At 32.6% G+C, this 26,806-nt stretch overlaps 1 protein-coding gene and 1 pseudogene across 1 annotated transcript; both read right to left on the bottom strand.

Annotated features, from left to right (window-relative positions):
* Positions 1-11,048: 11,048 nt before the first annotated feature.
* Positions 11,049-12,043, bottom strand: LOC120599931 (olfactory receptor 2AP1-like). Its single transcript, XM_039859097.1, has one exon. The coding sequence runs from the start codon at positions 12,041-12,043 to the stop codon at positions 11,102-11,104; it is 942 nt and encodes a 313-aa protein (XP_039715031.1). The 3' UTR covers positions 11,049-11,101.
* Positions 12,044-23,637: 11,594 nt separating this feature from the next.
* LOC120599933 (olfactory receptor 10A7-like) lies at positions 23,638-24,578 on the bottom strand (annotated as a pseudogene).
* Between the last annotated feature and the right edge of the window lie 2,228 nt (positions 24,579-26,806).

Here is a 26,806-nt window from a genome sequence, read left to right as displayed (position 1 = left end):
CCAACATTATACTTCATGGTGAAAAACTGAAAACCTTCTCGCTAAGATCAGGAAAAAGGCAAAGCTGTCCACTATCACCACTGTTATTCAACATTAGAGGTCCTAGCAAGTGCAATTAGGCAAGATAAAGATATAAAGGCATCCAAATAGGAGACAAAGAAGTTAAACTGTCAATATTTGCGGACGACATGATTCTCTATGTAGAAAACCCTAAAGACTTCACAAGAACACTACTAGAAACAATAAGCAAATACAGTAAAGTCTCTGGATACAAAATCAATATTCAAAAATCCATAGCATTCCTATACTCTAATAATGAAGTGTCAGAAAAAGAAGTGGAAAAAATAATTCCTTTTGCCATTGCAACAAAAAGAATAAACACCTAGGAATAAATCTAGCGAAATATGTGAAGGACCTCTATGATGAAAACTACAAGACCCTATTAAAAGAAATGGAAGAAGATACAAAGAAAAGGAAATATATTACATGTTCTTGGATTAAAGAATCAACATAGTAAAAATGACCATATTACCTAAAGTATTAATGCAATCTCCATCAAAATCCCATCGGCATTTTTTAAAGAAATAGAACAAAAAATCATCAGAATTGTATGGAAGCACAAAAGACCCAGAACTGCCAAAGCCATCCTGAGAAAAAAGAATGAGGCTGGAGGCATCACTCTGCCTGACTTCAAATTATACTGCAAAGCAACATTAATCAAAACAGCATGGTATTGGCAGAAAAACAGACACACAGACCAGTGGAACAGAATCAAGAGTCCAGAAGTAAACCCATATTTATACGGGCAAACAGTTTTTGACAAAAAAAGCCAAAAATATACAGTGGAGAAAGGAAAGCCTCTTCAATAAATGGTGCTGGGAAAACTGGAAAGCCACCTGCCAAAGAATGAAACTAGACTGTTGTTTATCACCACACACCCAAATTAACTCAAAATGGATTAAGGATCTGAATATAAGACCTGAAACAATAAAATGCATAGAAAACACAAAGGGACTAAACTCATGGACCTTGGACTTAAAGAGGGTTTTATGAATTTGACCTCAAACGCAAGGGAAGTAAAAGCAAAAATAAACGAATGGGACTACATCAAACTAAAAAGCTTCTGCTCAGCAAAAGAAACCGTCAACAAGGTAAAGAGACAACCATCCGAATGGAAAATATATTTGCAAGCAACGCCTCTGATAAGGGCCTAATATCTAAAATATACAACAAACTCATATGACTCAATAACAACAAAAATCAAATGATCCAGTGAAAAAATGGGCAGAGGACCTGAACAGACACTTCTCCTTAGAGGACATACAAATGGTCAACAAATTTATGAAAAGATGCTCAACATTGCTAGCTATTAGGGAAACGCAAATCAAAACCACAATGAGATACCATCTCACACCTGTTAGAATAGCTATCATCAACAGGACAAGTAATAACGAATGTTGGAGAGGATGCGAAGAAAAAGGAACCCTCATACCCTGCTGGTCAGACTGTAAATTGGTACAGCCACTATGGAAAACAGTATGGAGGCTCCTCAAAAAACTAAGAATTGATCTCCCATATGATCCAGCAATTCCTCTCCTGGGTATTTACCACAAAGCTTTGAGAACCCATATCAGAAAAGGTATTTGCACACCGATGTCCATAGCAGCATTATTCACAGTGACCAGAACATGGAAGCAACCAAAGTGTCCTACGATAGATGATTGGCTAAAGAATCTGTGGTACAAATATACAATAGAATATTACTCAGCCATAAGAAGAGATGAAATACTGCCATTTGCGACAACATGGATGGACCTCGAGATAATCATGCTAAGCGAAATAAGCCAGACAGTAAAAGTTGAAAATCACATGATATCACTTATATGTGGGATATAAACCTAAAAGTAAAAAACAAACAGGACAAACAAACAGAGACTTATGGACATGGACAATAAACTATTGGTACTAGATGGTAGAGGGTGGGGTAGGTAGGGCAAGGTAGACGGGGTAAGGAGGTCAAATGTAGGGCCTAGGAGGAGGATGAAGTGGGTAAAGGAGATCAAATATATGGTAGCTGAAGGAAACTGGACTTTGGACAGTAAACACAATAGAATATACAGATGTCCAATTATAATGTACATTATATAATGAAAATTATATAATTGTATTAACCAATGTTACCCCAATAAACTGAATTTAATTAAATCAAAATAAATTTTAAAAGTGTATAGTGAAAAAAGTGATGAAGACATATAAAAAGAGACAAAACACATTACACTGATTGATAGAAATAAAATACCAGAAAAGACTGAGACAGTTAATTAAATGAGTAGACATGGCAAAACGCCGAGCAAATGAAGAGCTATATTCATGATTATATTGTATTCTTTCCACATTGGTTAATAATATTATGTAGGTTCCAGGTGTACACTTCAACGACACATCATCTGTGTATTACACTATGTATTCACCACTCAAAGTCAAATCTTCCGTCACCATATATTTTACCCTTACTTCCTAGCCCCTCTCCTCTTCCTTTCTGGTAACCACTAAACTGTGTCTATGAGTTTTTGTTTGTCTTGTTGTTTGTTGCTTTCAGTTTTATATCCCACATATGAGTGAAATCACTTTGTTCTCTACTTTTTCTGTCTGACTTATTTCAATTAGCGTGGTAATCTCAAGATCCATCCATATTGTCACAAATGGCAGTATTTCATCTTTCTTATGGCTGAGTAATATTTCACTGTATCTATGTACCACATCTTCTTTATCCAATCATCTATTGTAGGACACTTTCTTTGTTTCCACTGGTGACTGTGAATAATGCTGCAATAAACATCAGGGTGAATATATCTTTATGGATAAATGTTTTCAAATTTTGGGGATAGATACCCAGAATAGGGATTCCTGGGTCATATGATAATTCTAGCCTTAATTTTTTGAGGAACTTCCATACTGTTTTCCACAGTGGCTGTACCAATTTACATTCCCACCAGCAATTCATGAAGTTTCATGAAGTTTCCTTTATCCTTACAACCTTTCCAACACTTGTTATTAGTTGTCTTGTTGATAATAGTCATTGGACAGTGTGAGGTGGTATCTCTTTGTGGTCCTTATTGCATTTCTATAACAGCTAGTGAATTAGAGCACCTTTTCGTCTGTTGGTCATTTGTATGTTGTCTTGGGAGAAGTGTCTGTTTCGGTCCTCTGCCCATTTTTTAATTGGATTGTTTGGCATTTTGGGTTGTTGTTGCTGAGTTGTATAAGTTCTTTACATATATTGGATATTAACCCCTTATCGAAAGTGTTGTTTAAAAATATGGTTTCCCATTCAGTTGGTTGCTTCTTTGTTTTGTTGATGGTTTCCTTTGCTGTACAGAAGCTTTTCATTTTGATATAGTCTCATTCACTTATTTTTGCTTTTACTTTCTTTGTCTTTAAGGTCAAATTCATAAAATCCTCTTTAAATCCCAGGTCCATGAGTTTAATACCTATGTTTTCTTATATGCAATCTATTGTATAAGGTCTTATATTTATGTCTTAGATTCATTTTGAGTTAATTTTTGTGTATGTGACAGATAGAGTGCAGTTTTATTCTTTTGCATGTAGCTTTTTAAATTACTCAGCACCATTTATTGAAGAGGTTTTCTTTTCTCCATTGTATGTTTTTGGCTTCTTTGTTGAAAATTATTTGTCCAAATATATGGGGGTTTATTTCTGGGCTCTCAATGCTGTTTCATTGGTCTGTTTGCTATTTTTCTGCCAATAACAAGCTGTTTTGATTACTGTTGCTTTGTAGTATAATTTGAAATCAGGCAGTGTGATACCTCTGGCCTTGTTCCTTTTCCTCAGGATTGTTTTGGCTACTTGGGGTCTTTTGTGATTCCATACAAATCTGATTTTTTGTTTGGTCTATTTCTTTAAAACACGCCACTGGAATTTTGATGGGGATGCATTAAATCTGTATATTGCTGTGGGTAATATCTTTTATATAGAAACTCCTAAGACTTCCCCCAAGAATATTAGAAATAATAAATAAATACAGTAAAATTGGAGGATATAAAATTAATGTACAAAAAATCCATTGCATTCCTATATACTAACAATGAAATTTCAGAAAAAGAAATGACAAAAACAATTCCTTTTGCAATTGCAACAAAAAAAATAAAATATTTAGGAATAAACAATGAAGGATGTGAAAACTATAAGACATTATTAAAAGAAATTGAAGAAGACACAAAGAAATGGAAAGATATTCCTTCCAGTATTTACCCTAAGCCTAAAGCTCGATTTCTGTTTACAGTCATCGTGAACATCGTGAACGTCGTGAACATTCATCTTGCCTCTCCACTGCACTCACATTCAGCTCCTGTGGCACTGATATTTACATGAATTTAATTAAGGCTGAGTGTAAATAATATGACATTTCAGCCTTTACATATTGACAAAAAAAGAAAATGCTTTCACATGCTCATTCATGTCTTTACCTCATTGCCGCAAATGAGGTAAACTACACCAGAATATAGAGATGTAACTACACCAGAATATAGAGATGATTTATAACATACTCTAAGATTTGTGTAAAATATTTTTCTCAATGTGTACAAAGTAATAGCTTTCACTAGAGCTTGTCTTTCGTTAATCATTTCAAAAAAGTGCCCTATTACTATATATAAACAATAACAATTACTAGTACGTTTGACATTGTTACTTTCATATTTTACCATTAGTATCCTTACATAATCCTTTCTCCATATTTTTATCTGAACAGAAGCAGATTAAGAGGCAACAATGGAAAACTGCACAACAGTGACAGTGTTTATCTTAGTACAATTGACAGAGGACCCAAAACTTCAGATTGTCGTATTTACCTTCCTTCTCATCTACCTGCTACGCATGTTGGGCAACTTGATTATCATTACTCTCACTTTGCTGGGTTCTCATCTCAAGACCCCTATATATTTATTTCTTCAAAATATCAAAATTTATTTTTCTTTTCCATTTTGAGCATTCCAAATTTGACCCCTTCCTCTCCTCTTCTTTCATTTAAATGTAGCAAATATTTTAAAGGTTATTTTAATCAACTATATGTATTAGTTCATGGAAAATGTTATTTCCATATATGAGGACTATGTTTTTTTCTTATATTTGACTTTCTGTAAATCTTAATAAATTTAAAATGATTATGTGATGTGACAACTCTGAGATATTTTTCTGTTTTTTATGTCCTCATACACATTCTATATTATTTTTAAATAAAGATATTTAAAAGTAGGAATCGGGATTAAAATGTCAATGTCATTCTTTGTCTATAAATTTTTTAAAGAAAACCTCAATTATTCAATGTAATAAGAAACCATATGATATAGTATTTTATACTATATTTTATATAGTATTTTAAGTAAATAAAGATTGACTCATGTATACTAAATCTAGGTAACTTGGATTAAGACAAAATGCATCCTAGAAAGTTCACTTTTGATACTTGACCAGGTATTCCTTATTCATCTTAGAAACAACTGTGTCCCTTCCATTCTATATTTAGAAAATAATAATAGCTAGTTATTCTATTTTATTTTGAGATGTTTTCAAGGCTAACTTGAAAGTGTATGATAAGTGAAAATCCACAAAAACCCACCAAATTAAAACAATAGACAGAAACACAATAAGGAAAAAACAGTAAAAACACCGAGCTCCCAGAAAAAAAAATGATAAAGCAGCTATAGAACTTCATATATCAATAATAACCCTAAATGTAAATGGACTGAACTCACCAATAAAAAGGCACAGAGATGCAGACTGGAACAAAAACAAAACCCAACCATATGGGGCCTTCAAGGGACACATCTCAGCTGCAAGGACGAATATAGACTCAAAGTGAAAGGGTGGAAAATGATACTCCAAGCAAATGTCATCCAGGGAAACGTGGCTGTAGCAATACTTACGTCTGACAAAATAGACTTCAAGATAAAAAAGGTAAAGAGAGATACTGATGGACACTTCATAATGATAAGGGGAACCATACATCAAGAAGACAAAAAACTTATTAATATCTAAGCTCTCAATCAAGGAGCCCTAAAACATACAAAGCAATTACTAACGGAACTAAAGAGAGAAACTGACCAAAACATGAATAGTAGAGGACCTACATACCCCACTGTCAGATATGGATAGATCATCCAGAACAGAAAATCAGTAGAAAAAAAGAAAGAAAGGAAGAAAATCAATAAGGAAATAACATCCTTGATAACACATTAGACCAACTGGACATAATTGACATTTACAGAGGCTTTCATCCCCTAACAGCTGCTAATACATTCTTCTCTACTTCACATTGTCAAGGATAGCCCACATGCTGGGACACAAAACTAGCCTCAAAAAGATAAGAGGACAGAAATTATACCATGCATATTCTCTGATCATAATGCTTTGAAGCTTACTTGAACAGATCAAAAGCATAGGGGAAAAATGGTGCTAGCATACATTATTCTAGATTTTTAAAAAAGGAAAAGCCGTATCTATCAAGTAAAATATGGAGACTTCAGATTGATATTAACTTAATGAAATAAACTGCAAAGGGGCATTTTTTTTAGAGTTTAGGTAATTTAAATATATGTGATATCATTGGATTTATGTTTTTAAATCACTTATGTGTTAGAGTTAAACAATGGAATATTTAGCGGTGAAATTCAAGTTGAAGAGAATTACCCTTTAAAGCATTAAACTTGCTAAATTATTTAATTTATTCAGTCATATTGGATACTCACTTATAATTTTGATATATTTTCTCCTAATGAGATCTTAAGTGGCTTATATTGGACTTGCTCTTCAGTATCTTACAATTTATGCTGCTTATGTGAATATTTTTCATTAATATTAATGAGGTATAATCTATGCACAGTGAACTGTACCCATTTAAAACATATAGTTCAGTGAGTTTTCAACATGTATACCCATGAAAACACCACCACAATCCTAATGCAGAACTTTTCTATCATCTTCAGTATTTTCCCTACTGCCCTCCCCTTGCCCCTGACTCTATAAAACCATTTATTTCCCTGCTTTTTGACCTTTATGAAATATTTTGCATTTTCTAGAAATCTCATATGTAGATAATTATATAGTATTTAGTCCTTTGTGTCTGGATTTTTTTCACATCAGATAATGATTTTGAGATCTAGTTATTCTAGTTATTACTATTACTGCTGTAACAAATTTCCACAGGCTTAGTGTCATATAACAATCCAAATTTATTCTTTTATCATTCTAGAGGCCAAAAATCTGAATAAGTTTCACTGGGCTAAAGCCAAGGTATAGGCAGGTGTGGATCCTCTTGAGGTTCAGGGGGAGAATTTGTTCCCTAACCTTTTCTGGCTTCTAGAAGATACCTATATTCCTTGGCTTGTGACCCTTTCCTCATATTGCACCAACTTCTTGCTTCCCCTGTCACATGTCCTGCTTCCATGTACTCAAATCTCCTTTTGCTTCCCTCTTTTGAGGGCACTTGTGATCACACTTAAGGTCCAATCAGATAATCCAGGATAATCTCCCCATCTCAAGGTAACTTAAGCACATCTGCAAACTCCCTTTTACCATATAAGGTTCCAGGTTTCGGGAATTAGAATATGAATATCTTTGGGAGCTATTATTCAGCCTACCTCACACCCAAATGTTATCAGATTTTTCCAAAGTCAGGGTTTTCCCTGACTCTTTTCTCTGTCATCTCCATTTGCTTTGATGCCCACTAAGTGATTTCTTTCAGGTCTTTTTTTATTGTTTCGAATATTTTCTATCATGAATTTTTTCTGTTGTTACTTTTCATACTTTCTATTTTTTCTAATAAAGTTTTCTATATTTTTATTCATTCATTGAACACAGTTATATTCATCCCTTTAAATTCTTTACTGTTAAATATAACATTGTAGCCATATCAGGGTTCGTGTCTGCCAATTTTCTTTTCCTTTGATTAGGAGTCATATTCTCCTTGGTTTTGTACATTGGTAATTTCACGTTGTACCCTGCATGTCAATATTATATCATATAGAATATTGTTTCTATTGTATTCCTCTGAAGACCTTTTTTAATCTAGCATTAAACTATTCAGACTCAAGTGTGCAAATTCTTCCTCACCTTATGAGTACTGTTTCAAATCTCAGGTCAAGTTTTAAAGCCTTAGCTGTGATGCTGTTTTATAGGCAAAGATTTTAAATATTTGTCGGTTGATAGAATACTGTTGGTTGAGAAATGCTACAATTCTCCTTTATTGACTTATTCATGAAATGTGTTACATTTATCTCCTCTTCCTAACTAGAAGATTATTTTTATGAATTTTAATATTTTATTTGAATTGTTAATATTTTAAACCTGGATTCACTGGGAAACTTTTAAGTGTTAATGGACACCATAAATTCTGAAATTTCATGAAAGAAGTTAAGATTAATTGTCCAAGACCCAACTTTGACAAAGGACAGATTCACTCATCCAATATCCGACAATGTCACTGCTACAACTTAGGGGGTATGAATTTTGATGACAATAAGAAATGTTAAAATAATAATAGTCTTTTGTAAGGGAAGAAAGCATGTTTTACTTATATAAAGATAATCTAAACGACATTTTTGAAGCTGCACAGATATGGCCATAGCTTTATACTGCTATCAAGACTCTTCTCATTTACATGTCATTTTTATTGCTGACACATACCTAAGTATAAAATCATTGTTTTTTTAAAGGCAAATGTCACTACCTTAGGAAAAAAGCTCTGAAATATAAAAATAAATTTAAAATGCTATCAAATTGAACTATTAATGCATAAGATTAAAATTTTAATAATAAAATTATCAAAGTTTGACAATAACAATTTCCTTAGTTCTGCAAGTTTCCTAAATTCACTATACTTGATATTTGTGATACTTTATAAGCACTCACTTTCAACTGAGGTTAGTTGGGAGCGAAATAAATTTTTTACTACGTCTCCTAGTAAAGGATACTGTGTGTGGTTATGTTTTCACCCAGTTATTATTTTTTCTACTTTGCAAGAGGAACTGAGTGAAAAATAGGCTTTTCTTCTCTTCAGCTACTGGACTTAAATATTTGATTCATATTAATGATATAGCTTTGCAAAGCAATTCCACAAACTAAAGTTTTGTATACTGCTTTAAAAAATGTAAGAGATGCTTCCTTCACCAATACACATCAGTTTGGTAACTGCTTCATGAAATCTCAGGAAATATATGATTTGAACAACTTGACGATTAAAGATTAAACAAAAAAAAAATCTTGCAAATAACAACATTCACTCCACATATATTGCTGATTTTCAAAGACTCAAATATGAGATACTTAAGATTAAACCTCTAATCAATATTTTTAAGTTTTTTCCTGAATAACATGGAATTTTAAATGTAACATGCATGTAATTTTAAATAGCACTTATTACTGCTTTGTAGACTGAGAATGTCTGGCTAAAAGAGATTTCAAATTGATAGAATGCTATGCTGTCATCTTTTCTGCAATTTTTATTAGTTACCAGTTTTCTTTCAGAAAAAAATGTGTTGAGTTTTAACAGACTACTCTGAATTGGCTTTTCAGATTGTGTGTATTTGCATGTTTTAAAAGAAATTATCTCTGTCAAAAAGATGTCTAGCTGTATATCATTCTTTAATCTGTTTCTGAAATTAAGCAACCACCATAGGGTGAGATAATGTTCCGGATGACTATGATTAATCTATGAATGTTTAAAACAATAAACAAATAAATGAGTGAACTAATGAGCCAGTTACCTGTTCATCTAAATAACTAACAAAATAACAAACTAATTCAGTTGTTAACATCAACTATGTGTTAGGTATTGAGGTGGGTTTTGATGTAATTATGGTAAGTGTACGGGAACTGACAAGGTCTATCTTTTCAATCTTTCTCTTCCATTAATTCCCAAGGTATTCTTTTAGTATCTCTGCTACTTAATAGATTCTCCACTATTAGATGAGTGAGTAAAGAATTTAAGTGTACAAATTTGGCACTAATTGACTATACATTTTAGTTAAAGTTTGTTAACTTTAGGACTCAGTTTTTCTCATCTGCATATTAAAGAGATTTGGAGTAGAAATATCCATAGCCTCTTAAAATTTTAAAATTACCCCTATTGTGAATCTGATCTATGCATTCTGAAAAATTAATATGAACTAGAAAAGTTCAGAAAATGTCAGCTTTTACTTGTGATGGAGATTCTGCCTAAGGATATCAGATTATAAACATTTAAAGATTAACATGAATTTAGAAGGTATATGCTTTAAGGCTATAAAGTCATTAACACCATGGATAAAGTTAATATAGTTTTATTTCATATTCTTGCAAATGAGAACCAGTACAATGACTAAGCATAACACTAAATATAGGAAATTTGCTGTGAGAACATGTTTCTAATTAGCTTAAATTCGAATCATTTCTTTACCTTTTTCATGGACAATTTTTGTATAAATCATCATTAAGCATTTTACCATCAATGAACATATTGATATTCTCTTCTTTAGAACTTACTTTCCTCAAACACTGAGTATGCCTAGGTTCTCATTAAGTGATCATTGTGTGGGAAGTCTAAGTTTAAATCTCAATATTATAATTTGAAAATAATCAACTTTATAACAATTCACTATATATTGTTTAAGCTATTATTAACAAGTTAAAATAAATTTCTTCAGTGTATGTATTTAATTTTCCAGTTATAAGTATAGAGATTAAAACCATATGGCAATTGATGAAAACAACAGTTCATTAGTAAAAAGCAGACTTTAGAAGTCAAATTGCCAATCCTGACATCCGCTAAAATCTTTTCTTTATAAGTGAGGTACAAATGCATGAAAAACAGCATGGAAGTGTTAGAGTGCACGCACACACACACACACACACACACACAGATCTGTACATTTTTAAGAATAATAAAGTGATGATAAAATCAACCTAATTAATAAGTTTCACTGTTTCAATGTTAATACAGGAATATTAGTGATATCATATAGAAAATATTTTTAAATTACAATAATGTACATCTACGGTCTTCCAAACATTTATTATTTATTTTAATAATGAACCTCTGGTAGTTTCACTTTTTTAAAAAAACTGCTATCTTGGTGACCATATCTTTGAACGCTATTTTCACTTGTTTGTTCCTTAGGGTATAGATGAAAGGGTTCAACAGAGGGGCAACTGAGGTATTTAAAACAGCCACTCTCTTACTAAAAGTTGCTGCATCTTTTACAGAGGGATTTGTATACATAAAGATACAGCTTCCATAAGAAAGTGAGACCACAATCATGTGAGAAGAACATGTTGAAAAAGCTTTTTTTCTTTGTTGAACAGAGGGGATTCTCAGAATTGTCCTGATGATGTATGCATAGGAAAGAATCACCAGCATCAAGGTGAAGATGATGGTAACCACAGCAAGGACAAACTCGATCGGTTCTATCACTCGTGTGTCTGAACAGGATAAATGCAACAGTACAGTATAGTCACAGCAATAATGATTGATGACGTTGGATGCGCAGAAAGTCAGCTGGAGGGTCATTATATGCAGCACGATGACAACTAAAAAACCAGAAAACCAGGAACATAGGACAAGTTGAATGCAGACTCTCCCGCTCATTATAGTTGTGTAACGTAGTGGTTTGCAAATGGCAACGTAGCGATCATAAGACATAGCAGCTAAGAGGTAAAATTCGGTTGCTCCCAGGAAGATAGCAAAAAAATACTGAGTGAAACAACCAGCAAAAGAGATAGTCTTGTCTCCAGTTCCAATATTGACTAGCATTTTGGGAACAAAGACAGAGGTAAAAGATATTTCCAAAACGGAGAAATTCCGGAGGAAGAAGTACATAGGAGTCTGAAGGCGATAATCCAGCAGGGTCAGAATGATGATAGTCAAGTTTCCCATGACACTTAAGACATAAGTTAGCAGCAGAAAAAGGAAAAGCACAGCTTGAAGCTCTGTGTCATCTGTCAATCCCAGAAGAATGAACTGTATCACTGATGTCTGGTTTCCCATCATTAACTTCAGACAAATTAAGATAGAAAATAATAATAATAACAATAATAATAATAATAATAATAATAATAATAATAGTTGGAATAAAACAAGTTTCCAGATTTTAATTGAAATATAAAATAGAAGTTAAAAAAAAGAAGCAAAATGTTAAACTCTGAATCTTTCTCTATCCCTTTTTTCTAAAAATGACATATCTGAAAGCAACAAATGAACAAGACAAATAAACGAAAACTTATAGTCAGAGACAATGGTGTGGTGGTTACCAGACGGAAAGGGGGCTGGGGGAAGGGTAGAAAAGGGTAAAGGGGGTCAAATACATGGTAACAGAGGATTTGACTTTGGCTGGTGAACACACAATGCAATATACAGATGATATATTATAGAATTATACGCTTGAAACAAATAATTCTATTAACCAATGTCACCTCAATAAATTTAATAAAATTGTTTAAAAAATGAAAACTACATATCTTTTAAAGAAAAAAAACCCTACTTTACTTTATAAATAAAGTTCCTGTTTCTTAGGGATATTTTCAATTATTTTCTCAAATTGTACCAATATTTATTTCTCACCATCTTCCCACTTGTTTATATTTTCCTTCTTATTATTTCTATTCTGATTTTCCTGTTATTGGATGCCGTCACATGTGCATAGACAAATCTAAAGCAAATTTAGAGAGTAGGTTTTATTTGAGATTTCTTAAAATAGCCTTTTAACTCTCAATTAATAGCCAACAAAGGAAATATAATCCAAGGTATGAACTATAGGAATAAAATTCAAGTTGGCCGTTTTCTTCTTTTTGCCATTTTGCATTTTTGCTTATTTCAACTTTCTAATTTTGAATAATAATTCTGTACATCTACTGAAGCTCACAGCCTGGATAGATTTTTCTCTTAATTCTTAATAAAGTGCTTAGAATTCATATTACTTACATTTCCTGGGTTATGACAAAGGCTCAATAAATGCATCACTGTTTGATAGAGATATTTAGATAGTCAGCTCTTGGTTAAATATTAAATCAAAATTATCTCACTGATTATGCTTTCTTCCTGCACACAAGTACTGCACATCAACATACTACAGTTTCTTAAAATGTCGATTCAAGCTCAGCTCTCCATACAATTTTATGTAACAATACCAATCAACAATTCTCTTCTTCTTTATAAAAATTTACCATAACACTGGGTCATAAAGTCAAATTATTTTTAGTTGTATTAAGTATGTATATCTTATCTGTTCAACTTTAACATAAATAACTTGTCCATAGGAATAGGCTGCTATTCCTTTATACCTCTTATACAAGCTCAGAAAATTATACAGATTTGGTAAAAATTTCAATAAAAAATTATATTTTTGACTTCTTTTTAGATTCATAGCTGTATTTTATTGAATGCTATAAAATTTTTATGCAAATAAAAGCTCCAGTTCTTTATGCATAGTTCTTCCGAATTTTCTTTTATAGTTCCATCATCAGACAGGAAGATATAGTACTAAGAGAATGCTTTTTCTACTCAAAAAATTATAAAATTATTTTCACTTTAACAATGTTTCACTACATATGTTGGCATATTTTCATATTATAATATGGAATAAGTTAGCAGTAGTCACACATCTCATATCCTTATCAAGGTATAAATTTCAAGAATATTTAATACAGATAAAGGACAGTTTTAACAAATTAGAAAGTTGTATTATCTAGTAAAATTTTATCTAGAAAATTTAAGGATTCTTAATATTATAACTTTAGCCAATTTTCACTTTTATAGATAATTTTATCTTTTGTTAAATACAACCGTTTCCCCTTAGGCACAGAGGTTATGTTCCAAGACCCCAGTAAATGCCTGGAACCGAGAATATAGTATCAGACCCTATGTGTATGATGTTTTTTCCTATACATGCATACACATTACCTTTTCTCTTTGGCATATCCAAACTGTCAGCATAGCTACCTTTGTGCTTTGGGGCCATTACGAAGTAAAATAAGGGTTACTTTAACACAAACGCTTTGATGCTGGTGATAACAGATCTGTAAACAAGAGGGCTACTAAGTAATGTCATACAGTGTAGATATGCTGGATAAGAGATGACTCACATCCTGGGTTGGACAGAGCAGTAGAGCATGAGATTTTATTACACTATTCAGAATGGTGAGCAATTTAAAACTGAATTGTTTATTTCTGGAATTTTCCATTTAATATTCTCAGATCACTGTTGACTGTGGGCAACAAACTGCACAAAGCAAAACAGCAGATAAGGGGGGCTATTGTACCTTCATATTCACATATTTAAAAGTTATAATATAAATAAATAACTAAAAATTATAATATGCTATACAATTATACAGTTATATTAAAATTCTATAATGTTAATGAATAATTAGATTAATGCACTGATAATGTAAATTTAAGTGTTAATTGAAATTATGGCTATCTGTGTCTGGATATATTATCTTAACTACTTTAAAATGAGTACAGATAAATGAATGGGGGAAATTTTTTAAAAAGCACAAATAATAAATTTTATAAAAATATTTTATAGTCAAAGAAATATGAAGACAGTTCTTTCACTATGACAAAATAGTTTATTAAATTATAATATTGCCACGGTAGTTGAACTAAATCGTAGGGATCTGAACAACTGGTTGTGATTTTCTGTTTCAACCTAAAAATAAGTAGTGTGTCAGATAATTTGAAGATATTGGTGTGAATCTTCTAGTTTGTGATTCCAGATATTAAGACTAAGAAACACAGATAATCTGAAATTTCCATTATTGAAATAGTAATTTTTTGACAAAACAAAAACTTTGTAAATGATGTCCACATAGAAACACTTTACTGAATAAATGAGGGTTCAAAAATGAGAGCAAAAACAATATTTTTATATTAATAAGTGATCTCAACATCTGTTAAAGAGGAACAAAATGATAATTTTTATATAAGAAAAATTTATACAAACCTATTTATTTCAGCACAGTAGATGATAATCTTTTATTATAGATTAGTGCTATCCCAAAAAAGAATATATATATTTGTTAATATGTATATATGATTAAATAATAAATACTTGATCCAAACAAGATTTATTTGGCCAAAAATATATTGTCTTCAAAAGATTTACTACTAAGACATCGATTTAAAAATATATATAAGATTTCACTGTAGTTAAAAGGACATGGAAGAACATTTCTAATCTTTTCTGAATAACTTTAGTTATGAATCCATTCTCCCAAAGTAAAATCATCTCCATAATGAATAATATGTAACTTCTATGTTTAGCCTCTGTCTCCTTCTGTGGTGGACTACAAAGCTTTAATAAATACCTATTAGTTTATGGAGTATCATTCTAGATTACATGTAGGAGGAAAATTAAGAAAATTGAACCTGTCAGAAGTAGGAATGGGCATAGTGGAAAACAGAAAAATTATGATTTGATTAAATTAATTAATTAGACTCTAATTCTATGAGTATGGTGTAATATTTTCTGCCTGGAAATATGTACATATGCTAAAATGTTATGTTCTGAATTTTTATCTGTATTTGTTTAAATCAATCAAAATTTTATTAAAAAGAATATGTGTGCAGTTATGAATTGGGAGGCAAATAAAATAACAAAGAGACTATACCTCAATAGTTAAATGCAGCTGTCACCAACCCTCTCTTTCTTCAAACAGGTGAATCAGTTCTGTTTCAGTTCCAAATCAGCTCCTTTTATAGCTGAATTGGAGACTTAGAAGTTTAGAGCCCATTGGGAAATGGTCCCTGGGCCATAAAAATTTGTCTCCTTCAAATTGTCCAGAAATGCCTGGCTTTCTATCCTAACAAAGATGGATCACAAATCAATAAAGAAGAAGAAAACAAAGCATATAATCAGGTTGCAATCCTCTGCCAAGCTTCCTTTACCAGTCCCTTGCTCTTAGAATTTATCTGTTCTACGAGACTGGATATCTCAAAGACTCTGCACTTGCTGTTCCATCTTTCTGTGATGTTCTTTCTCCAGACATCATGACTAGCTCCCTCACATCATTCAGATCTCAGAATTGGACATGCCTCAAAATCATACTATCCAAGATAGCCACTACTCAATTACTGTCTAACACCTTGACTTCCTTGATATTTTATACCTAGATTTTTTTTAAAGTTTACATCACTCCTAAATTATATTATTTCTTTATTTGCTTATATGTTTATTGTCTATCTATCATCCTCACTAAATTACAAGTTTCTTTAAGTGAAGAACTTTATTGAATGCTGAATCTCTAAGATTTAGGAAAGTAACTAGTGCATATATGGAATCTTATAAATATATATTAATTAAATCTTGTTTTTAATTTGAATCTTACTTGATGTCAATTTTCTCTAAGTTTGAGCTGTCTCAACATGTCATGTTGCCTTAATCTTTTATAAGAGATCAAGTCTTTGAATGAACTATTCCTTTCTCCAAAGTAACCCAAAGATACCTAATTATAGAAGATAAGGTTGACAAATCAAAAACAATTTGAGCAAACTCTAAATAAATATTGGATTTATATCAAGTGATTCAAATATAGTGACCTGAATGGCCCTCCTAAGTATTCTGTTAAGAAAGTACATTTTACTATACCATTTCTCATTCATGGGATAACATTAAAAGAAATTTGAAATCTCTTCCTGAAAAAACACTGGTTAATATTTCTGATTAAATCATGTGGACACACATGAAAACATCACAAGCAAAACATTTAATCATTTTTAGAAGCAATGTAAATGTAAGAAAAATTAAATGGAATATCAGAATTACAGTTAAATAAAATGTATTTTTTATAATTATTTTCCTGTCTAACTCAATCCTATTTTTAAGTTATTACAGAATTATATAGATGATCTTTCTAATCTCCAATTTACATGTGCAAAGCCTTAGTATAATTTCAATTTATATGTTTAAAAAATCATCAGGTCTATCAAATGAACACTGTATAAAGTAAATATGTAAAAAGAAATGAACTATATAATGTATAAATATTCAGGTTTTATGTGTATATAGACTACATATATACACTATATATCTTATATAAAAATGTAAAATATATACATATATAAACAAATATATACATATATGTTAAATATACTATATCTTGAAATGATTATAACTAATAAAAAGCTTCTATATACAAAATAGAAATATGTAAAAATATTGTATGTAATCTGAACTTCTTCCAGATATACAAATTGCTTGCCTAACACCACAATCTCACACAAATATTAATGTTAAAGATTCCAATATTTTCTCAGGGAAAAAGATCGATTTCACTCAAACCTCCCTTGATTCATATATATGGAAATACCATGATTTTCTCTTTTGGTATATCTTCTCCTCATGAGACTTCTTTGGCATTTAATCTAGGACTGTGAAATAACAATTACTCTAATGATAACTTATCTCCCTATATTCTCTTTGCTCTTTTTTCAATGTATGCATATGGATCCTGCCAAACATTTCTCAAACATTCCTTTCATTGAATCACTTTGTTGTTTGAAACTCTGCCTCAACAACTCATACTCCTTGTAATGCCTTATATGAGAAATATTTACTAGCATCTCTGTATGCCTATGGAAGTGTTTGGTACTATCTGGTTCTTTATAAATATATATATTCCCTGCTAGAAAATCATACAGCACGATACCTTTGCTCAATAATGATTTGTTGAGGATTTATTTAAAACAAATTAAATTTCTAAATTAGATATTGTTTTGAGCTATAATTGATTTATAATAAATTTCTCATTTTTAAAATATACAATTTTATGAGTTTGACATGTTATACACCTGTGAGAACTTCAACACAATCAGGATAATAAATATATCCATTGAATCCTAAAATTTCTTCATGTCCCTTAATAATCCTGTCCCTCATCCTGCCCCATTCCCACAGATATGTTGTTTTTATAACTATAAATTTTTGTATATTTTCTGGAATTTTACATAAATGAAATCATATATTTTAGTCTAGTTTATTTCAAACATCATAATTATTTTGATGTTCATCATGTTTAACTGTTCATTCCCTTTTTATTTCTGAGTATTATCTCATGTTATGTATATACCACAATTAGTTTTTCCTTTTCTTAGATGTACATTTGGGCATTTCCAGTTGGGCTATTACAAATTAAACCACTATGAATGTTTTTCACAAGTCTGTGTGTACACAGATGCTTTCATTTACTTGTGCAAATGCCTAAAAATGGAATGGCTGGGGTGAATGACAGGCGGATCTTTAATTCTTTAAAGAAACTGCTAAACTGCTTCCAAAGTGGTCATAACATTTTGTATTCTCTACAGCTATCTATTAGAGTTCTATTTTTCCACATCCACACTAACATTTAGTACAGTCAATCATTTTAATTTTAGTCATTCTATTAAGTTTGCAATGGTCTCAAAATATTATTTTAATTTTAAAGTTCCTTTTCTTAATTTTTATTTTTTATTTTTTTAATTGAAGAAATTATTCAAATATTTTTTCCCCGTCTACTTCCCCTTTAACCCTCTGGTAACCACTAGTCCATTGTCCATTAATTTTCATAATGACTAAAAATATCAAGAATCTTTTGTGTGCTTATTTGTTATGGGTATGTATATGTTCTTTGGTGAGGTGTTTGTTTAAATCTTCTGTCCATTTATATTGGATAGTTTGTCTTCTTATTGAGCTGTAAAAGATCTTCATATATATTAGGAAAAAATCCATAATCTATTTTACAACAATCTTCTTCAGTCTTTGGCTTACCTTTTCATTGTCATCACAGAGTCTTTCGAGGGGTAAAATTTTTATAAATCCAAATTTTTGGTTTTCAAATTTTTTTTATGCTTTTTGTGTGTTAAGAAATCTTTGCCAAAGGAATATCACTAATTTTTCTCCAGAAATATTCTGTTTTCTTCCAAGAGTTTTATAGTTTTAACCCTCATATTTAAATCCATTATCCATTTCAAGTCAATTTTTGTAAAACATGTGAGGTAAGGATAAAGGCGTATTATTATTTTGTATATGAAAAGAAATTGTTCCACCTTTTATGTAGTGATGATCTTATATTCCTTTCACTATTTAATTGTTTGACACTTTTTTGAAAATCATGGACTCTACAGTTTCACTGATCTATATGTCTATATATCAATATTTTCCTGTTTTCATTACTGAATCTCTATGTCTTGAAAACAGATAGTGTAAGTTCTCTAACCTCATTCCTTTTTTTCAAAATTGTTTTGGTATCACATCCTTTGAATTTTCATTAGAATTTTAGAAAGATCTTGCTAATTTCTGGAAGAAAAAAAAACTTGCTGGGATTTTGATAGAATTGCAGTGAATCTCTAGAACGTTTTTTTGTAGAAGACACATTATAACAATATTGTGTTTTTCAATTCATGAACATAGTAATAGACATGTAAACTAAAAGGAAAAAAAAAATCCTGCACTCATGAGTATATATTACCTACATTCACACTGATGTATATTTAAAGAAAAAGTCATAAGCATATATATACAAAGAAATATGATAGCTAATGTAAAATAATTGATATGTTCAAGATTAGATGATTATCAGCCTCTTTATCTATACTGTCTTTTCAATTGCTTCCCACTCTTCGTTCTCTAAATCCCTATATAGAAGCCTATAATTTTTGTAACTGATTCTACTTTCCTTATCTCTGAGTATACTTGTTCTTTCTCTTATTTCATAAAGACAATGAGTTATCAAATATATCTTTTGTGATTTCTTTTCCATTCTTCTTTTTAATTTTCTTTTTCTTCCCTGGTACAGAAATACAGTTTTAACATCATACACCAGCTATGCTACAAGAATATCCTAACCGATCTCTCTGAATCAGCCTGTATCGTGTAACACCCATCATTCCCATTTCTCTAATTTTAATGTTATAATTACCTTGCTTAAAAACCACCCCACAGAGGGAGTCGCCAGAATAGAACCAGCCAATCTCACCAGGCCAATGCAGGTTCAGATTCAGCCTTGTTGCAGGAGGGCTCAACACTGGCAAGATGGCCTTCGCTTGCAGGCTGCACAGGAGGAGGGCTTAACAAAGGGAAAATGGCAGCCCTTGCCCTGAAGCCACACAACTCAGTCTTTTCCTGTATGTCTCTGGCACCACCCAAGCTGCTGTCCCTCCACCAGAGCCCAGGACTGTGCTCCAAGGTCTTTAGAAGACATAGAATGCTGAAATGTCAGATGAAGTGGGGAGTCACAGGGTTGCGGCCACTGCCTAGAGGAGCATATGTTGATACAATTTTTACATCCTGTCTGAGGAGAAATTCACTCTGATTACCCAGCAAAGAAAGAGATAAGATCCGTCCATCCCAATAGCAAGGTTCAGTACCAACAATTTTTGAGGACCTGCCCTTTGCCATCATTGCATTACGTTTTCCTACACATTATCTGACTTAATTCTCACAACAACCCCAAGAGATCACTATCGATACACTCATTTCGTAGATGAAAATAATCAAGACCCCGGGTGGTCAAGTTGCTCATGGTCACTCAGCTAACTCACCTGCCTTTAAAATTTTAATCATAAAAAATTGTAAGAATTTGTACCCTGTTAAACTATATTCATTCAACAACAACAACAAAAAATCTCATTACCCACATACTATTTCTCATATGTTAGCTGGCATCCAGATTCTTCTAGATCATGTCATAAATACACATTTTAAATCTTTTTTGTCAATAGTTAACTTTGAACATTTTAACACCTCAAACTAGAGAACTTTCAGGCCTCTAAACATGATGTGCGCGCTCTCAATACAAGATATTTCTCAGGATAGCTTTCATACACATAACTGTAAAAGGATGGGAGGGAACATCAACTTTTTTTTTTTACCAGCTAGCATTATGGTTTTTTAGTAAATGAACTAAACCAAGAAAACATGACATCATTCATGACAAAAGATAAAGGGCTAAGGATAAGTGATAAAAGTGGATTGAGGAAGTGACTGATAAATGAATTTGCAGTAGGAAATGAATAAAAAAAATGACAATAACATCTCTAACATCCCTGTGCTTCAGTTTCCTCATCTGTAAAGTGGAGATCATATTAGCACCTACCTCACAGTTTACCATGAAGAATAAGCTTTAGAACAGAGATCGGCATATAGTCAGTGCTATATATGTGTTAAGTTCCAATATTATTCTCCTCTGAACCTGCTCTCACACAGTGGATAAGTTCACTAGGGAAAGATTTATCAGCTTTGCAACTGTACAGGTAAATGTTATTTAAAAAGACAAAGGATAGAAGGCCTATTTTTAGCAACTGCCAACTCTAATTTCTCCAATTAAGCATTACGAGCATAAAGCTATTCTGGTATTTTCTTTGCATATTTTCCACAAATACCCAACATCAGGCTATTACCATTTTTTTCTTTTTCTACAGTTTTTAAATATAGCATGTAGCAAATGTTAGTTATATTCTTAATCACTTCTTTATTGTAAACTTCAATGAGTAGATTAGTATTTTATTTTCTAAAAGGTAATCTATAGGGACTATCCTGAGAGTAGGGCTATCTGATGACTAATGGGGTTGTTAGAACTGTTTCCTAACTGCAGCTGTAGTTCATGCTGTGATCAATGCAGTATTCTGATCCAGAAAGTAATGGCAAGCCATATAAAAGAGTCCAACTAAAAGGTAGAAAAAAATATTGGAAGCTTGAGGATAAAGTTAATATTCAGAAAGCCAGACAGATGAAGGTAGGGAGGTTTCAATAAATCAAGTGAGTAATAAGAAAGGCGAGTTCAAGAAATTGGCTCTGTTACAATACATCATTAACAGTTTTCTGCACTGTGATTCATAGCGGGAACGATTTCAGTTAAAAAGTCAAAGATGGATCTGGCAGGTGTGATTCTTAATATCTTTATTAGGAACTCATTATGCATCTTTTATCACTTTGCCATTTCTGCATAACAAAGCTCCCCTAAACTTCTTGTCTTCAAATAACAAGCATGTATTATTGCTCTTGAGTCTATGTGTCAGCTAGGCAATTCTGTTGATGTGAATGGACTGTAAACCAGTCTAGAATTGCCTCAGTTGGGATGACAGCTTGCTTCAACAGATCTCTCTTCTTCCAGCAGGCTAGCCTTGGCTTGTTCTCATGGGAATCACATGGGTACAAGAAAGAAAGAGCAGATATATTCTTGGTTTCTTGATTTTTACCTTCTGAACTGTCACAACATTCCTTCTGTCACGTTCTCTTTGCAAAAAACAAGTCAAAGTCTAGACTAGATTCAAAGGATGGGAAAATAGAAATTTTCCTACTGAGTGAAGCTGCAGAGTTACATTGCAAAGGATATGTATTTTTTTCTATCTACCACTTATCTCCTGAGGAATTGTCTAATCGCTTTCAAAGCTGTGGACCGTATTAGCATCCTAGGGCTGCCATAACAAATTACCACACACTGGGTGGCTTAAAGCAACAGAAATTTACTCCCTTACAATTCAAGAGGCCAAAAGTCCAAAATCAAGTTGTCAGCAGAACTGGTTCCCTCGAAAGGCTCTGAGGAAAAATCTGTCCCATGCCTTTCTCCTAGCTTCTTGTGGTTGCCAACAAACCTTGGTGTTGCTGGCTTGCTACTGCATCACTCCAGCTTTTACCTCCATCTTCACATGGCTATTTTCCTTATAGGTCTGCGTATCTCTGCATATCTAAATCTCTCTGTCCTAATATAATGACCCTTAACCATTGCATTTAGGGCCCACCCTAACCTAGTATAACCTTATCTTAAAATGATTACATCTGTAAATGGCCCATTTATAAATATATATGTAGATATACATATATTTGCTTAACAGAGAAATCAAATGTCCTGATTATCATTAGAAACGTAAGCTTGTAAATTCATAAAATATATAAAGCCCAATCTATAAACAAGTATATAAGAAAAAGTGGAAATGCCTATTATGAAAAGTAAGCTTCCTTCACTACCTATTTACCCCCCACTATCTCTGTTCTCTTGCTAAAAACAAGGATTGCTTTTATTGTAACCTTACATTTAAACTCCTTTTGCAAATCTGTCAATGAAAACTCCTAACCCATCACCTAATTACTTTGCCATTATAGTCCACACATTTTGTATCATAATTTTAGAATTTTCTCCTTTATAGATGATCAAAGTCCCAAATAGCTTTTATCTTCACCGAAGTCATCAAGATAGTTACTGAAAGAATGAGAAATAGCATGTAGATTTTTAATTTTATTTTATTTTCAGATTTCACTAATTTTATTTTTCTTCCAGTTTTATTGAAATATAATTGACATATAACAGTGCATAAGTTTAAGGTGTACAATATAATGTGTTGGCATACATATATTGTGAAATGATTACCGCAAGTTTAGATAACATCCATCACCACATGATTACAAAAACAAAAACATTTTTTCCTTGTGGTGAGAACTTTTAGAATATACTCTCCTAGCAACTTTAAGATATACTACACAGTAGCATGAACTGTAGCCACGGTGCTGTGCACTGCATCCCCAGTGACACCGACAAAATAAGAGCTTTTAAGCTTTTGTTTGTGGGTTCTGTGGCCCCTACTTCGTTTAGAAACACACTAGATGATAGAACTCAAAACACATCTAACTTCTGCAAAACTTTTTGAGTTGAATGTCCTCTTGACTGCCCCCTTCACTTCGTTGTTCCTTAGGCTATAGATGATGGGGTTTAACATAGGAGTGATGACAGTGTAGGACAATGACACTAGCTTCTTGCTCTCAGGGGACTGGCTCGATTTGGGCTATAAGTACGTCAAGCTGGCTGTTCTATAGAAAAGGGATACCATAACGAGATGCGATGAACAAGTGTAGTATGCCTTTTGGCGACCAGTAGCAGAGGGCATCCTCAGGATAATTGCGATAATGCAGGTATAGGAAACCAAATTAGGGAAAAGGGAACCATAATAAATAGTTATATGGAAGCAAGTGTTTGTATTTCATACATGGTTGTATCCTGAGTGACTAGTTTCAACACTGAGGGACCATCATAAAAAAGTGGTCTACAGTGTTTGGTCCACAGAAAGGAAGGGCCATCATCCAAGCTGTCTGTAGCATAGAGACAGGAACACCAGACATCCAAGAGCCCACAGCCATCCACAAGCATAAGGACCTATTCATTATGACTGAATAACGGAGAGGGTCACAGGTAGCTGCAAAGCGATCATAGAGAGGAGGAAACATTCAGAGCTGCCGAAGAAGAAGAAGAAGAATATCTGGGTACCACAGCCTATGAAAGAGATCATTTTCCTTGGAGACACTAGATCTTCCAGCATCTTCGGCACCATGACTAAGGTGAAACAGACTTCAAGAAGTGATAGGTTTCGAAGGAAAAAGTACATGGGTGTTTGAAGAACAGGATTTACACTGGTAACCGTGACAATAAGGAAGTTGCCCAACAAAGTGACTGTGTAGATGACCAGAAACAAAATAAAAAAGGGAAACTTGCTTCTCAAGGTTGTTTGTAAAACCAAGAAGAATAAATTCAGTGACTCTGGTGTGATTTGCACAAATCATATTTTAGGCCCGTTTCTCTCTAAGAATCAATGTACGTACATCAAAGATATTCTTAAAATATAGATATCTCAAAAAATATCAATAAAATCCATAAATGCATCTCTGCTTTCAGTCAGCTTACCGTTCTATCTCTCTGAAGCAGAAGGAATGTTTACAATAAGAGAAAAATCAAAGGAAAAGCAGTATTTTGCATGAATCCTACTAATTGCTCATCACCTAGGTGCAGTTCTCTCAGCAGTGGTCATAGTCTGCAGCTCATATTCTTCAGAGGCATGCTATTTTTCAGGATGAAGTAGAAAGAGTTTAGACTGAAAATAAAACAGAATAATCTGCTAATTTTATTATATTATTTTAAGTTATACTAAATTATTTATTTTATATTATTATTATATATAAAATAAATCTGGGGTGCAAAAAGATAAATTTGGGCTGGTTTGACTTTTCCAATGTTTAACTATATAAATTAAATGTTTAAATGTGGGGTGTATTTTCCACAATCATCTACTACATACATACATATATACATATATATACGTGCACACGTTTATGTATATATGAAAGAGTAAATAAATATAAACAAACAAATAAACATAACACATACTATGATTTTGGTGTTTTTGTCTTCAGAGGACTGCTAATTTATATGATTTTTTGATACCATCTCTTGAACCATAATTTGACTTCACCAGGACCCCACTTCTTGGTATTCGTATAGTCACATCATTTGAGTTAGGCGTAAAAAAAAAAAAAATTTTTTTTGAATAAATATGACTTGCAAAAAAAACTCCCCCTTCCAACGGTCATCTCAATTCCTATCCATCAAAACAGTTCTGCTTACTACTATGTTGTGACTTCATTAAATTAACATTTATTAAGTGGAGCCTGGGGTGTAAAATGGTGAGCGTTGGTTCAACAAAAGACCACAAGAAACAGTGAAATAGTGAAGTTTATCACTCACAGGTCCAGGAGGAGCTATAAGGCACACCTCAAGGGGTCACACGGGGAAGTCAAGGCAGAGGTACAGGCAGAGAGAGCAGGAAAAAACCTTGGGCACACGCCTTTATTAAGGTCTGAAGATGGAGTACTTTGGGGTTCCCTGGCTAAAGCTGGGTTGATCAATTCAAACCAAAAAGAGCAAGGTTTGGTATGCACTGCAGGGATTTAATCTAAGGGGTGCACGAGAGGAAGACCCTGGGAGGCGGAGAGACTGTTTATCACAAAAGCAGTTGTGGGAGTCATATCAGTAACTTAACATTCACTTTTGACTCTGCAGCCTGTTATCTCGGGTATGCACACAAGGGAGGACTTAATGTCAGTTTATGGCCCCTGCAAGACACTTGGCTACATAAATGGATGCCAAGTCAGCTAAACTCTCAACAGAGTCAATCATCTTCTAACTTGCATGATCAGAAGTAGAAGCTTCTCACTTAGTGTGTCCACTAAAAATCCCGTCATAAAAGTACTAATTCAACCATTATGAATTCAAACACTACATCTTATTTAGAGTAAATTATTTTACTCTACCAAAAGTAGACTTATACAAATATTTTCTGTACAGTCTTACTTAACAAACATTAGCAATCATAGAAACCTATGTTGGAAAATAATTATTCATAATACTACATTGGAGCTGAGATGAATGATGTCTTTTATTTTTCAAATGTTAGGGTGAGGAATATTGAATAATTATTTTATAATACATTTTTCAAATTTAAATTCAGGAAAAAAGTTTTACATTATTTTATAGTCCAAATTAGATTTAAAATAGATTTCCCCTCTAAAAATAAGCAACTAAAACCTCACAACCTATAGATCCATTTGGAAACAAGTGGCCCATGATTTATTTCTATTCTAAAGATACATACTTTGGTAATGTCTCACCTGTTTATTTTGTTTACTGGAAGTTCTCCAACCAGTGTCTTTAATAGCATAAGGAAAGAAACTCTGGTGATCGTAGGCTGTCAAGTCACTAGAAAATCCAGAATATTAAGTAACAGATGTTTTACAGATTGTGACTCCCTCACCATAATTGCAAAACTGCTTCAATACCATTCTCGTCATCAGTAATAGCAACATTATTCCTAATATATTTAACAAAACTTATAAAACTTCACATGCATTATCATGCTCACCAGCATTCGCAACAATTTTAAACGTATGGCTCTAAAAATACTCCATCATTTGCCTTGATAAAAAAAGAATTTAAGAATTGATAAAGGTACAGAGAA

The sequence above is a fragment of the Pteropus medius genome, unplaced genomic scaffold (genome assembly GCF_902729225.1).
Source record: "Pteropus medius unplaced genomic scaffold, Ma_sr-lr_union100, whole genome shotgun sequence".
In the NCBI taxonomy this organism is placed as follows: Eukaryota; Metazoa; Chordata; class Mammalia; order Chiroptera; family Pteropodidae; genus Pteropus; species Pteropus medius.
The sequence above is the reverse complement of the archived record's forward strand: the minus strand, read 5'-3'. Positions and strand labels throughout refer to the sequence as shown.